Source organism: Schistocerca gregaria, chromosome 4, assembly GCF_023897955.1.
Source record: "Schistocerca gregaria isolate iqSchGreg1 chromosome 4, iqSchGreg1.2, whole genome shotgun sequence".
NCBI classification, from domain to species: domain Eukaryota; kingdom Metazoa; phylum Arthropoda; class Insecta; order Orthoptera; family Acrididae; genus Schistocerca; species Schistocerca gregaria.
In genome coordinates this window covers 463158212-463174856 of record NC_064923.1, presented here as the reverse complement: position 1 = coordinate 463174856, position 16645 = coordinate 463158212, and the positions used below count along the sequence as shown (strand labels likewise).

Here is a 16645-nt window from a genome sequence, read left to right as displayed (position 1 = left end):
CGCCGGTTCGAATCCTGCCTCGGACATGGATGTGTGTGATGTCCTTAGGTTAGTTAGGTTTAAGTAGTTCTAAGTCTAGGAGACTGATGACCTCAGATGTTAAGTCTCATAGTGCTTAGAGCCATTTGAGCCATTTTTTGACATGTTGCGTTCCACTGTGCTACACAGAGTGTTCCATTTTATTTAAGACGATACTGGATCCTGAAAAGTGGTGTCATACTGACGACCTAATGACAAATATTAAACAGCCTGTTAACAGAAAATAAGGAAACGTGACATCGCGGACTCACAGACGCCGCGGATGCAAATTATGCGGAAGGATCCAGCAGTGAGTGCAAATGAAGATAGTGAAAGCGAATAGTTCAGTGACGACATTTACGCGTGTGGACTCAATATCTCCATTGTTGGTACTAACAACGGCCTTGTAAATGTAGCAACGGGCCTACATCTTCAGACACTGAACCACACCGACAGGACTACATATAAGTGGAAACAGTAACGGAACGTAGGCAACTAGCAATGGGGTGTAGTCTCGGTGAATAATCTAGGACTTAGCTCCCGCCTCTGTCAATTTATGCAGAATGCATCAGAGTCTACTGACAAACTTACAGAGATTGTTCGGGAATTCTGTACACGGGACCATTCTCTCCAGCGGCTCGTTACAGAATATTGCCTTCCGTTTGGTTTCTTGCACCAGTTCGCATTATATTTATATTGCACAGAAGATAGTACAAATGTAGACGGTATACGTCGTTCACAGTATTTGCTGCCGACAACAATAACGCCACGTTTACTCTTCGCGCTCATCATTGCATCCAGTACTGCTTCGTCCTGTCTTGAGTTTGCTTTTTCGTCACAGTTTCTTTGCCATTCTGCAGCATGGAAGGTTTGCTGATAGAAGGTTGGCCGACACGCATCTAGTGAGTGGGATCACTGCATTCTATGGAAAGGCGACACGACGACGCTGTGCCGACCTTGTACCGCAGCGACAAGAGCGACGTATCAGTACTTTTGTTTCTGAAGGTTTCTGCATTACTCTGCCCTTTACATTGAACGTTTTGATGCTTACCCACTGCAGGCTTCATCACTATTGTGAACGTATTTTCACAGTAACACGTGTGGCTGCGGTAACAAAACCGAATAAGCTATAATTATAATATTACTCTAAACGAGCGGCTGGAAACCGTGGGTTCTTCATACCAAAATACTCAGAAGGTATCCCGGAACGACCTCTGAAAGTTTGTCAGTCCACCTTGTATATACCTTTTCTTACTATAAATTGGTTCGACCTCTTCAGCTTTCCGCATAATTTAAACTAAAGAAGAAAAAGAAAATAACTGGTACACCTGCCTAATATCGTGTGGGGCCCCTGCGAGAATCGGTTCGACTCTTCAGCTTTCCGCATAATTTAAACTAAAGAAGAAAAAGAAAATAACTGGTACAACTGCCTAATATCGTGTGGGGCCCCTGCGAGAACGCAGAAATGCCGCAATAAGACGTGGGATGGACTCGACTAACGTCTGAGGTAGTGCTACAGGGCTGCCCATAAATCCGTAAGAGTACGAGGAGTTGGAGATGTCCTCTGAACAGCACGTTGCAAGTCATCCCAGATATGCTCAATTACGTTCATGTCTGCGGAGTTTCTTGGCCAGGGGACGTATTTAATCTCAGAAGACTGTTCCTGGAGCCACTCTGTAGCAGTTCTGGACGCGTGTGGAGCATTGTCTTGTTTTAATTGCCAAAGTCCGTCTGAATGCACAATGGACAGGAATGGTTGCAGGTGATCAGACAGGATACTTACGTACGTGTCACCTGTCAGAGACATATCTAGACGTATCAGGAGTCCCATACCATTCCAACGGCACACGCTCCACACTATTACAGTCTCTCCACAAGCTTGAACAGTCCCCTGCTGACATGCAGGACCCATGGGGTCATGAGGTTCTCTCGATACCTGTTCACGTCCATCCGCTTGGCACAATCTGAAACGAGACTCGTCCGACCAGTAATAATGTTTCCAGTCCAAAATGAGATTTTCACTCTGCAGCGGAGTGTGCGCTAATATGAAACTTCCTGGCAGATTAAAACTGTGTGCCCGACCGAGACTCGAACTCGGGACCTATTGCCTTTCGCGGGCAAGTGGTCTACCAACAGAGCTACCGAAGCACGACTTACGCCCGGTACTCACAGCTTTATTTCTGCCAATATCTCGTCTCCTATCTTCCAAACTTTACAGAAGTTCTCCTGCGAACCTTGCAGAACTAGCACTCCTGAAAGAAAGGATATAGCGGAGACATGCCTTAGCCACAGCCTGGGGGATGTTTCCAGAATGAGATTTTCACTCTGCAGCGGAGTGTGCGCTAATATGAAACTTCCTGGCAGATTAAAACTGTGTGCCCGACCGAGACTCAAACTCGGGACCTATTGCCTTTCGCGGGCAAGTGCTCTACCAACAGAGCTACCGAAGCGCGACTCACGCCCGGTACTCACAGCTTTATTTCTGCCAATATCTCGTCTCCTATCTTCCAAACTTTACAGAAGTTCTCCTGCGAACCTTGCAGAACTAGCACTCCTGAAAGAAAGGATATAGCGGAGACATGCCTTAGCCACAGCCTGGGGGATGTTTCCAGAATGAGATTTTCACTCTGCAGCGGAGTGTGCGCTAATATGAAACTTCCTGGCAGATTAATACTGTGTGCCCGACCGAGACTCGAACTCGCGACCTATTGCCTTTCGCGGGCAAGTGGTCTACCAACAGAGCTACCGAAGCACGACTCACGCCCGGTACTCACAGCTTTATTTCTGCCAATATCTCGTCTCCTACCTTCCAAACTTCACAGAAGTTCTCCTGCGAACCTTGCAGAACTAGCACTCCTGAAAGAAAGGATATAGCGGAGACATGCCTTAGCCACAGCCTGGGGGATGTTTCCAGAATGAGATTTTCACTCTGCAGCGGAGTGTGCGCTAATATGAAACTTCCTGGCAGATTAATACTGTGTGCCCGACCGAGACTCGAACTCGCGACCTATTGCCTTTCGCGGGCAAGTGGTCTACCAACAGAGCTACCGAAGCACGACTCACGCCCGGTACTCACAGCTTTATTTCTGCCAATATCTCGTCTCCTACCTTCCAAACTTCACAGAAGTTCTCCTGCGAACCTTGCAGAACTAGCACTCCTGAAAGAAAGGATATAGCGGAGACATGCCTTAGCCACAGCCTGGGGGATGTTTCCAGAATGAGATTTTCAGTCTGCAGCGGAGTGTGCGCTGATATGAAACTTCCTGGCAGATTAAAACTGTGTGCCCGACCGAGACTAGAACTCGGGATCTATTGCCTATTGCCTATTTCGAGTCTCGGCAGAAATAAAGCTGAGAGTACCGGGCGTTAGTCGTGCTTCGGTAGCTCAGTTGGTAGAGCACTATCTCGCGAAAGGCAGTAGGTCCCGAGTTCGAGTCTCGGTCGGGCACACAGTTTTAATCTGCCAGGAAGTTTCATGTTTCCAGTCGTCTACAGTCCAATGTCGCTGTCGAAGGGCCTAAGCGAAGCGCAAAGCTATGTGACGTGCAGTCATCAACGGTACACAAGTGGGCCTTTGAGTCCGAAAGTCCGTATCGATGAATGTTTCGCACGCTGACACGTGCTGATGGCCCAGCATTGAAATATTCAGCAGTTTGCGGATGAGACGCACTTCTGTCACGTTGAACGATTCTCTTCAGTCGTCGTTGGTCCCGTTTTTGCAGGATCTTTGTCCGTCCACAGCGTCGTCAGAGATCTGATGGTTTACCGTATTCCTGATATTCACAGTACTCTCGCGAAATGATCGGACGGTAAAATCCCCACTTGATCGCTACCTCGGAGATGGTATGTCCAATCGCTCGTGCGCGGCATATAACAACACGTTCCAACTCACTTAAATCTTGATAACCTGTCAATGTAGCAGCAGTAACCGATCTAAAAACTGCGCCAGACACTTGCTGTCTTATATAGGTTTTGCCGACGGCAGCGCCATGCTCTGCCTCTTTACGTATCTCTGTATTTGAATATTCTTGCCTATACCAGTTTCTTTGGAGTTTCAGTGTAGAATGGATTACAGAAAACAGAAAGTAATTAGAAAGTAACAATGTAAAATAATTGTGGATCATAGAAATAACAAAATATTAAATTTAGAATGTTTTCAAAGTAGAGAAAAATTAGAAATCAGGAATGTGGCGCAGATGAAAGGAAAAAACGACATGGGAACCAGATGAAAGAGAAATGGAAGAATAGGAAACCACAAACAAAAGGGGAGTTGTTGCTTGATCCTAAGTCCATTGAAACATACCTGACTCTTGGAGCCACTGCTTTATTCCCATATATCATATCTCACTTGAGCGAAGACGAAGTAGCTGATGTATGATGTCATAAAGCGGAGGGAGGCACAAATGAAAGATGCTGCCACATAGTTACAGCGCTCGGGAAAAACTGCGTCAGCTATATCGACTTACTTCATAACTGCCTGCCGTAAAAACATAATATAGAGGGACAGCCCTCCGGTCTGCGCATCACATCTCATTTTTTCATTTATTAATCATTACTAAATTAAAGTTCACTTCGTGTTTGTAATAACATGATAGATTCTTATGATACTGCGCTATGATTAAACAGTCAAAACATAATTTTATTACGAACTTTTACAACACATTTGAGCAATAAGGAAAGCCGAATGACTCCGTGTATCATCGGCTCCAGGCCGAGTTGGTTTACGCCAAACGGTTGTGTATTAATTCAGTACAGTTAAGTTGAATGAATTGCAATAAGCGTTTCAGACTCATCATTGATTAGTTTAGGAAAGTGTAGTTTGGCTTTAGAAATATTAATAACATTTAATAAACTAGAAAGCTCGTAGTATTTTAACCAACTTGTGCGGCTGGAAGTCCGAGAATATTTAAGTAATTCATATCCCCGCGATACAGGCATTCATACATTAATAGTATTTATTTCTCAGTTTGAAAAGGAAAAGCACTGAGTTTGACCAATAAGACTGATTAACCTTTACGTGTGAGTTCTATAAGTATGCGCAACGCTACGGAATTTTACTGTTCAGTTTGCTATTTTATCTGAAGAAATGTGCGTAGTAAACAGGAGCTTGCGTCCCAATAAACTACGGGCCTCGTTACTTCAGTAAGAGAAAGCCTTGGCCTTTTTCTTAGTAGTTCCATTAAAGCGTTTCAGCGAAACCATCAGACTCAAGGCCTATGGGCTACCTCTGTGCTGGGGTGGCAGCATCACTTAAAAAAGCCATGTGTATTGACATATTAGAGATTCTGCGTTTTGCTTTGACATGGCAAGCTACAACTATGCCCGCGTACTTCTTGGTAGTTCAGTACAAACGGAGACAGTTATGTGTCTTCTGTGGTAATACGGAGAAGAGAATCGCACTGATGACTAACTATATTCGTATTCAGCTGCGATTGTAGAGTCGCCGTGCCATACGAAGATATGAACAAATAAAAAATAATAAATCTATATAATTCTTCAAATTCTGGCGAACTCATCGCGAAATAATTCACAGGTGAACAGACGGGCATCAGGGTCCACCGGGCACAATATTTCGGGAGGTGACAACGTTGCCATAATCGGAGACTCCTACGACCTGCTCCGCCTATAGATCCACCAAAAAACAGAAAAGGAAACTGAAGAGGATGCGGCTACTGTGTTTATTATACAGTGTTTTGTGACACATTGTCTAGAAAGAAAGGACGAATTCTCCTGAAACACTGATTTCCGCCCACCAGCTGAAACACAGGAACTGCTTGATAGTGTCTTAGACGTTCACAGGCTACAACAGCTCCCTTGCCGAAATGGCATGACATGCATAGGTCAGATGGAACTTACTATCGAAAATTGCTGCCGTAAACGCCAGCAGCACTCCAGATCGTCGCAGTCTAAAAAGTCGGCAAACACGGAACACTGCCTATCAGAACTACACTGCATGGCTTTCGTTTATACTGATGTTTGGACGCAGAGGTCTAACTTGTGGGACTGTGTCATTAAAAAAAGGAATCGAGATTCGAGTAGCGGAACAGCTGATCAGACGCGATAGTGGTTACATCTTTAACATGGCCTGGGAACCGGCAATTAGTCTCTAGAGCAAGGAGACATTGCTCAACGAACCGACTTCGGGGGCAGGCGGGGCAACAGCTTAGACGCCGCCAACACGCGACCCTGGGTGCAAATCCCAGACGGATCGACGAATCGGCGGGACGGGACGAAGAGATACACTATGCGATCAAAAGTATCCGTACACCCCCAAAAACATACGTTTTTCATAGTAGGTTCATTGTGGTGCCACCTGCTGCCAGGTACTCCATATCAGCGACCTCAGTAGTCATCAGACATCGTGAGAGAGCAGAACGGGGCGGTCCGCGGAACTAACGGACTTCGAACGTAGTCAGGTGATTGTGTGTCACTTGTGTCATACGTCTGTACGCGAGATTTACACACTGCTAAACCTCCCTAGGTCCACTGTTTCCCATGTGATAGTGAAGTGGAAACGTGAAGGGACACGTACAGCACAACAGCGTAGAGCCCGAACTCGTCTGTTGACTGACAGAAACCGCTGACATTTGAAGAGGGTCGTAACGTGTAATAGTCAGACTTCTATCCAGACCATCACACTGGAATTCGAAACTTCATCAGGATCTACTGCAAGTACTATGACAGTTAGGCGGGAGGTGAGAAAACTTCGATTTCATGGTCGAGTTGCTGCTCAAAAGCCACACATCACGCCGGTAGACGCCAAACGGCGCCTCGCTTGGTGTAACTAGCGTAAACATTGGACGGCTGAACAGTGGAAAAACGTTGTGTGGAGTGACGAACACATTGTGGCGGTCCGATGGCAGGGTGTGGGTATGGCGAATGCCCGGTGAACGTCTTCTGCCAGCGCGAGTAATGTCAACAGGAAAATTCGGAGGCAGTGGTGTTATGGTGTGCTCGTGTTTTTCACGGAGGGTGCTTGCACCCCTTGTTTTTCGTGGCACTATCACAGCACAGGCCTACACTGATGTTTAAAGCACTTTATTGCTTCCCACTGTTGAAGAGCAATACGGGGATGGCGACTGCATCTTTCAACACGATCGAGCACCTGTTTATAATGCGGGGCGTATGGAGGAGTGGTTACGCGACAATAACATCCCTGTAATGGACTGGCCTGCACAGAGTCCTGACCCGAATCCTATAGAACACCTTTGGGATGTTTTGGAACGCCAAGTTCGTGCCAAGCCTCACCGACCGACGTCGATACCTCTCCTCAGTGCAGCACTCCGTGAAGAACGGGCTGCCATTCTCCAAAAAACCTTCCAGCACCTGATCGAACGTATGGCTGCGAGAGTGGAAGCTGTCATCAAGGCTAAGAATGGGCCAACACCATACTGAATTCCAGCATTACCGATGGAGGGCGCTACGAACTTGGAAGTCATTTTCAGATAGGTGTCAACATACTTTTCATCACATAGTGTATAAGCCCCTTGCGGCTCCTGGGCATTCTGTTCATCTGCGCACCTGATGACAGTCACGCGATCACTTGTCAAAATATTGTACCCCTTGGACTCTGACATCCAGCCGTTTACCTGTGGACTGTTTCATCAGTAGTTCTATGGCTGATAATGTGTCAGTGACAAGCAGACTCTGTGTGGCTGGTTCCGGCGGAGGTTCGAGTCCTCCCTCGGGCATGGACATATGTGTTTTTCCTTAGGATCATTTACGTTAAGTAGAGTGTAAGCTTAGGGACTGAAGACCTTAGCAGTTATGTCCCATAAGAATTCACACACATTTGAACATTTGACAAGCAATCAAATTATCCACGGGTACAGTGTCCAACGGGCACAATATTTCGGCGATCATTCATGTCGCCATCATCAGGTGAACTGACGGACTGAGCTCCTCTGAACGTGCCGGCGCGGAGACCCGTACGAAATGGCTGCCGTGAACACCAGAGGCACACTCGACTGATATATCCGAGCAAGTCGGCGGTCGCTGAACATTGTTTGTCGGAAAATCGCGCTATGGAGTATGAACGCACGAGGATTCTGGTACAGACGTCGAGATACTGGGAAAGCGTTGTTAGAGGGGCCATCGAAATTCGCGCCAATGACGCCCTCATAAACCGTGACTGTCTGAAACCAGCGATTGGGTTAATGAAGAGTAAATCGAGCAAACGTATAGTTGCGACGACCACGGCGGACAGAGCTATCACTCCGACGTCATCTCAGACGCCATCGCAATCTGTTCCACCGCGCGACCATGGCGCGGACATCGGAGGGAGCGCGCCGCGGGCGGAGGGTATTTAAATCAGCCGCCGCCGCGACCGAACCCAGTTCCCCCTGAGCAGCCATAGCGTACGGATCTCCGTGCCGGCACGTTCACAGGAGCTCAGTCCGTCAGTTCACCTGGTGATGGCGACATGTATGATCGCCGAAATATTTTGCCCGTTGGACACTGTAGACCGGCAGTACACCCGTGGATATTTTGATTATCAAATACGCCGGGAGAAACTCAAGAATCACATTTGACAAGCAGACTGTGATAAGCCAACAGAGAGGAGCAGCTGCTGACCTTGGAGTGGTTGGTGTCGACGAAGAAGTGCGTCTCGGTACGGCCGACGCCGGCGCGCACGGGCGGCGCGGTGAACTGGTCGAGCACGCCGGCCGCCGGCTGCCCCAGCGCCGCGTCCAGCAGGTCTGCGCGACCCGTCTCCGCCAACACGCGCAGCCCCGGCGAGGCCACGGCGCCCACGCGGAACAGCGGCGCCGCCTGCCCGCTGTGCGACCGACCTGCGGGAACACGGGGAAATGCGGCTCTGTACACACTTACCATCGTACACCCTCGTGCCCGCTACACAAATCAAGGCTAGTCTAGTAAAATACTACCTGGACCACTCTCCGTGCATATGCAGGGTGGTCAGAAACAGTCTGAAAAGATTACAAAAGTGCTGCAGTATAGTTTGTGCCATATCGGCGACAGCGAGAGAGGCAACAACAAGTTCGCCCAGCTGTGTTATGGCGATGGAGATTTGAGGGGGAAACCACATCAGGAGATGGACGGATGGAGAGGTTGGTATGGGCGCACGACATCAAGGTCTTCAGCGCCCGCTCAGTAACAGTGTGAGACAGATGTCAAGAAAATTCTCAGGACAGGAAGATAAAACAGAACGTAAAACACAGGTAACAAGGTTGAAAAAATGTGTGCCTACCCACACCGAAGCATGGGACGAAGCTTGCCGTCAGCACGAAAACATGGACAACACAGAAAGAAAGTGGGAGAAGAAGCTCAAACAATATAGCAGATGGAAGTGGCTGGCTGACCGCAAGGAAAAAAGGGAGAAGGTAGCCACTTTGCAATACACTAAAACCTCCAGCCTAAAAGTTTAGGCCAGAGTCGAGACACGCCACAAAACTTTAAAACCCCACATTACGAGACTGTCTGACACAGATTTTTTGGGACCTTTCTTTGGCGGGAAGAATTAATTAGATTTTAATCAAATTTTGATATCATTTCTTTCATATTTCAAATAGTTTTTGAGAATTTTTTAGATATAATTTCAGCCAAAAATAACAAAGTTACGCTATGATTTCTGCTGAAAGTTCTGAGTATAGTTCTCCAACTGCGTGCAGTGTAGCCATTCCGATTTTCATTTGAAATCAAAAAGGCTTTGATTTTACATTAATAACTTATTTTCTAAGAATATGAGCCACAATGCAGGTGAAAATAAGAAAATTAAAAAAAGTTAGAGGCGTTGGAACAATTTACTTCGATTTTCACGATTTTTTTCTCTAATTATGCAAAGTAAAATACCCTCAAAATCATGATATCATCTCACAAATTGGTTCACATCATTTGTAATTTTATAAAGAATCGTACTATCAATTTTCATAATGATCGGTTCTATACTTTGACATTATTTCATTCATATTTCGAATAGTTTTTGTGAATGTTTTTGAATAAATTCAGCCAAAAATAACGAAGTTATGCTGTGATGTCCTCTGAAGGTTGTGAGTATAGTTCTCCAATTGTGTGCAGTGTAGCCATTCCGATATCAAAAAGGTTTTGATTTTCCATTAATAACTTATTTTATAAGAATATGAGTACGTGAAAATAACAAAATTTAAAAAAAAAATTAAAGGCGTTGGAATACTTTACTTCGATTTTCAGGATTTTTCTCTAATTATGCTAAGTAAAATACCCTTAAAATCATGATATAATGTCACAAATTAGTTCATATCATTCGTAATTTTATAAAGAATCATACTATCAATTTTCATAATGATCGGTTCTATACTTTTTTAGTTAGACGGAACGCAAATGTGAAAAAAGTCATTTCGAGATAAATGCCTTCGAAAAAGAAATTCTCGGAAACTAGAAATTCAAGAAGTGAACAATAATATAAAATGTTTACAGATTAATCTGCGATTCCAGCACCACATAGTAATCCTTCTTCTTTGTCATAGGCTTTGTTTTTCGCTTGCAGCAGTGCTTTCCGAGCTTTCCGACCTTCCATCGATTCCAATGAACAATGTCGATTCTGCCGGCTCACGCGCTTGTTATCCATTTGTTCGGCATAATTGAAGCTTTGCGTGCCTACTACAATCCCTGCCTAGTTCATGACCATCAGAAGGGATGAATTTCCTTCACTGAATAAGCCTGCTGCTAAGTACGATGCCAATTCAACGAATTTTAGTCCGGAGTGCAAGTGTTTAGGAGCTCATCGCCAAATAGTGAAATTAAAACTTTGATTCGCATTTTGTGTGTGGCCACCTAAAAATCTCTCCAGTAATTCATCCCTTTATAAATCTTTATTTATTGGAAGAATTTCCTTCTGTACATCGGGGCGCAATGGAGTAGGATGCAGCGCATGTTCCATTGAAAGGGTTGTTCGTTTCTGCCACTCGCACCAGCTGTCTTCTCCCTCTAGGCAATACTCGTCTCGAGGATTTTCATCCGTGGCAATCGTATGATAGTATGTCGTCATAATTGCTTTTTTCACCTATGTACACTCCGTTCTATGCTCATAAAATCTAAACGAATTGCGAATTTCGCTTTGAAATTTTAACAGAGTATTCCTGGATAGTTGAGCTAACGATTTATGCAGTTAAAAAAATGGATCTTTGAACCTCCTAATGTGGTTCCCCCCTTAAACTTGCCGTCGTCGACGTAGCTGTGACAAGTTGCAAACAGCGAAGAAGCCATCGATACTGCATTAACAACTGTAAAACGATGTCCTACATAAGGTGCAATTCCCCTTGGAACTTTTTCTAAAAGCATCCAAAAAATGTGCTAAAATTGGAAGACAAAGTAGCCGAAATCGGCTATTGCCGTGTAAACATCGCTATATTGGGCTTCCATAACATGATCTGCTGTCATATGCAGGAATACGATTAACATATACACTAAGATGAGACGTATTTCATCTTGGTCCTACAGTAATCAGAAATCAGGTCCGATTGCCTTAAGTGAAAGCCTATCTTCTATTCATACAATGAAGGCATTCACGACCGATGTATCAGCTGCCGAGGATTCTTCTGCGTTGTATGGCCGTGGTGCATGGAACTCTTCTATCCCTGACTTTTCGTACAACGCCACGTTGGAAATCTTCGGAGGTGCTCCTGGCTGTGATGAGTCTTGCCAACTGTCGGAGCATCTCGGAAGACGTCCAACGTAGCTTTGGACGAAACGTCAGGGACAGAAGAGTTCCATGCACCACGGCCATACAACCTGGAAGAATTCTCAGCAGCTATCATCCATTGTACCAGAAAATTCTTAGACAAAGTAGCCGAAATCGGCTATTGCCGTGTAAACATCGCTATATTGGGCTTCTATAACATGATCTGCTGTCACATGCAGGAATACGATTAACATATACACTAAGATGAGACGTATTTCATCTTGGTCCTACAGTAATCAGAAATCAGGTCCGATTGCCTTAAGTGAAAGCCTATCTTCTATTCATACAATGAAGGCATTCACGACCGATGTATCAGCTGCCGAGGATTCTTCTGCGTTGTATGGCCGTGGTGCATGGAACTCTTCTATCCCTGACTTTTCGTACAACGCCACGTTGGAAATCTTCGGAGGTGCTCCTGGCTGTGATGAGTCTTGCCAACTGTCGGAGCATCTCGGAAGACGTCCAACGTAGCTTTGGACGAAACGTCAGGGATAGAAGAGTTCCATGCACCACGGCCATACAACCTGGAAGAATTCTCAGCAGCTATCATCCATTGTACCAGAAAATTCTTAGGGCAACTAAGTGTGCATACTCGTCTCTAAGTGGACAGCTTTTGTGGAAACGTGTAAACAATGGAAAGATTTGATACAACAGCGGAACCTGGCAAGAGAGGCCGACTTGTCTGTGTTTATGCTGCAATAACGAACTTTGGCGATCTCGCCTTTCAATTGTAGCAAAAGTCTCCGATATTTTTGCGAAAACTTTCAGCACCTGCATTACCAAACGTGCTATCGCTGCACTCACCTTTCAAAGGGCTTTCCATTCTCTTTAGTAAGCACGTCGTTCCATTTAAAGAAACCAAACTTGCTTCTGGATCTCAGTTAATGAAAGAGTTGAAGAACATTATCCACAGTTACGTGCCCCTCTGCCTGCTATAATTTAGTGATGATGTTACAAACTTTCAGAGATGATCGAGAGGGGTGAACCTAACACTTTGAGGTCAGGGGTCCTGATCCGGAGACGACCCAATCGAAAGTTATTATCGAAAATCATTACGGTATCTATGACGGTACATTACATGTACAGGTACCCTTGTTGCTGAGACAGTAGGGTAGGCAACTTTCAGAGGTGATGGTATGGAGCAAAACAAGAAAAAGTTAGCTAGAAAACGTGGACTCTAAAATGCATACCTTAAGAGCTATGAGCACTTGTCCGGTAGAAGAGATGTTTCACAGTAGTGAATGTGACAAGTGCTCGTAGCTGTTAAGATACGCAGTTTAGAGTCCGCCTTTACTCGACATTTTTTACTTGTTTTGGTCCATACTATCACTTCTGAAATTTACCTAACTTACAATCTTAGCAACAACATTAGCGGCACACGTGTTCCAACATCACAAGTATCAGAACGATTTCCGCTAGTAACTTTCGAATTGGTCATTTCTGGACCAGGTCAGTTACCTCAAATTGATGTGTTTACCTTTCTCCATTACCCCTTAAGATCACCCTGTGTATCTCGAACTGTTCACGATATAAAAACGCTGTAATTTGTAGGTGATTTATTCACGGGAACTCAGGTTCAGTTAAGTGGCCATCTTCAAGTCGAGGTTTAATACTACACCAAATTAACAGAAGGTTTATGATTCGCCTCTGGCCAGATAGTATGCTGAACACAGTTATAGACCGCTAATTTTTTGCACTTGGTGACCGATGGGAAACATATAATATAAGCACGTGTATCTGGGTTGGAGTGGGTGGAAGATAACGTGGCGCCATATCATGTATTCTACTCTTATGAGACATTCAACACATTCCACAGACAATGTGTAGAGCACAGACTTTTCTCTGGTCTACAACAAGGCGTGAAGAAGCCTCGTCTCCAGACCTGTCTAGCCTCCCGAGAAAAAGAGTGTTTAAATAAAATGTAAAATTTCGACCACAGGTTTGGATTGCGCCGTAGAAATACGAATCTGATTATGTAGGGCGCAGGTTGCTCAGATTATTAATTGAAAACTCAATAAAAGTTAGATGATCGATAAATGATATTAATCCAATTTTCCCGGCAATTAAAGCTTATCGTCTTGTGAGGTCAGAGTAATTTTCTGGAACCTGGTTTAATTACTCCTAATAATTTGCAAGATGGCTAAATTCTACGAAGGCTGCGGAACCGTGACTTTAAATTTCGAGCCACAGATAACACGAGGCGAAGGAATACCAGACTGCATCGCCTTTCGAGGAATTGCTGCCATGCCCATTGCTCCGATTTCCGAACTGAGAGGAGAAGCTATAGCTGGTCGGAACGAATCAGAGCGACCACCTTTATTTGATTGGCCATGAGTTCTTCTTTCTGCTGGCGGAAGAATACTGAGTACGTCGTTCGCAGTGGCAAAACTGACGAGAGACGCTCTTGTCACTCTAATGGGTCGCATTTTTATTCGGAACCACCTTGTGATGAGCACTAGTGCGTGTGATATCACCATTTTCATGCCTGTATGCATATTTCATGTACTTGGTAGTCGCCAAGGACTGCTTAGTTCGTGTTAGTATCACCTTTGATATGTAATAAGGTTCGCGATTATTTCGTTTGTTGATTTCACAGCGATGCTTCCGCTGGCACCTTGAGCAATAGTCATATTGTATCTTATATCTCCAGTTATGCCAAGTTTTTTCGTCCCTGAGGCTTTGACGTCTCTCTGCATTGGTACCATAGAGTTTGCTAGTGTCTAGTACAAACTTCATGACTACGTTGTGTTTAATTATTTTGAAAGTAAATTAAATTAGTAATTCTCACGGGAGGGGGGATGTTGGAGGTCGTTGCACCGCAGTACGTTTACGGGCGTCCTTATTAGAGATTGCTATGTTTCTTATGGCTTTTATTGTTATTAGTGACTTTTATTATTTTGGATTTTATTGATGTGTTCGGTGCTGTTGTAAACAATGTTCCTTAAAAATCTTGCATTGAGCTTTTTATTGTAATAACTATTGTTAATGTGATCAATAGTGCTCTAAATTAACTGCTTCCACTGTAATTACTGGTAGGCTATGAGTCCTTTATTGGTTTCCTTCCATTCGCATTAGTTGTTCCACAGACTTGTACATCTACAAATTAGTGATAGTCTGGAACTATGCTCTCTAAGTCTTGTGTGCATTACAGGAATTATATCAGTTTACTTTGGTTCACCATATTGGTTGAATGCAGTGTATTGACTTGCAGACGCCGTAATCAGCAATTAGTGCCTCGCTGGTCCACGAAAAAAGTTAACTTCCATATAGCGGATAAGAGTTTGTGGTTTCTTAGACCTGTTGTTCAAATTTTGAACGTCAGGTGATGTAAGCAGTTCACTCGCTTACACTGCGGCTACACAGCTGCTCCCGCTGGCATTTTGGGTTATTCTTCGTACGGGGCTGATGGGTGTCTATGCAGCACTGTGTTCGAGAGACCGCCTATGTGTCTTCATGCGGATACATATGCGGCGCGCCCGTAGGCCCGGGCCATCGTTCTTTGCGAGAGACTCTATGCAAGACCTGGGATTTAAGAGGTTATCTTGTTACATGCCATGTACCAGAGATGCACTATTTTAACATATTTTAACGCACTTAAATCTCAGTTATTCATGTTTTGTGGACTCAAAGTTTAATATGCAACTGAAGATAAGCCACATGCCCTGAAACCGGGTTGTGCCTTCCTTTTCAGTAATACATAATTTTTACAACTGTAGCGGATTTTATCATTGTCTCTGATATCAATTACCTAGAAATTCAGACTATCTGATTAAATCTCACAGTCATTCCTTTTGTCATTTCATCATTACCCAGTCATGCCATACTATGCAGCATCTACAGATGTGTTGAAGTATTTTCCGTAGACTGTTCAGCCTGGTTGAATGCACTTAAAGAACGCCATCACAGAATCACCCTAAGTCGGTGTAATGTGTATTTATTCACGAACAACCAGTTTCGTCAAGTAAACATTTTAGAATCATGGATTAACACTATATCAAGATATATCGTCATTCTTGTGAAGGGTGTCCACAATAGCAGCCGAAACATTGGTAGTTTTATCGCATATGACGCGATCACACGCCCAGAAGTACTGTTTTGAAATGGACTCCGGCCGCGAAAGCACTCGCATAATTCCAAGAAATGTCGGTTGGTAACTATGGTAACCTCATGTGTGTTTACTCTACTGACAATGTTCGCTGCGTGCACGTACGCCATAAGCCCACGCTTACTTTGTGACGATTGCTTATCAGAACATAACCATGTCAAACCTTATGATACAACCGAATCACGAAGTATCAAGCACGATGTCAGCAAGGCCAAACAGTTGCCAGCACAGCAAGATCTTCCGTAGAGATTATCTAGGAAATTTCCTCTAGTCACGTCATTTCCCAACGACGACTTGCTTGACCTTTAGCATGTGTTTATTTCCTTAGAGGATATTTCGAGGAGAATGTACACGTCTAGCAACTTATGGAACTTATTCGCCAGAAACCTAGAGCTATGTTGCAGATAAGGTGTAAAACTTTATACCAAGAGTAACAGGCTGTGAAAAATAGAGAAATCTGTCGTTAACGTTAATTTAAAAAAATCGTGGGACATGTAGAGGAAGTGGGACTCGACATTCATAGGCCATATTTTGCATAATGTACGAAGCTATCATAGTTTTTATGAAACAATCTAGATTATCTATTTTTTGTTGTACTGGCTGACTACAGCCCAATTAGGCCATCTTCAAATACAAAAGACGGAGGGGTTGGTAGATGGGCCTCGTCAGAATCTGACTTTTGATGACACGTACTGGAGATCTAGATCTGTTGATTCACCAAAAGCAATCGTTATAATAGTAATTTAGATTCTGGTCATAAAATTGTCTATGACGAAGTCATGAAAGACGGAACACAGTCTTGGGAAAGTAAGTCAGCCACGCCGTTTGAAAGAAACCATTAC

General features: G+C 44.4%; 1 protein-coding gene across 1 annotated transcript in view; it reads right to left on the bottom strand.

The window, feature by feature from the left end:
• Positions 1-16645, bottom strand: part of LOC126266713 (spondin-2-like) — a 587627-nt gene that overhangs the window by 270340 nt on the left and 300642 nt on the right. Inside the window, exon 2 of the mRNA XM_049971164.1 lies at positions 8593-8810. Within this exon, the coding sequence (XP_049827121.1) occupies positions 8593-8810 (218 nt within the window). The remainder of the gene's footprint in view (positions 1-8592; positions 8811-16645) is intronic.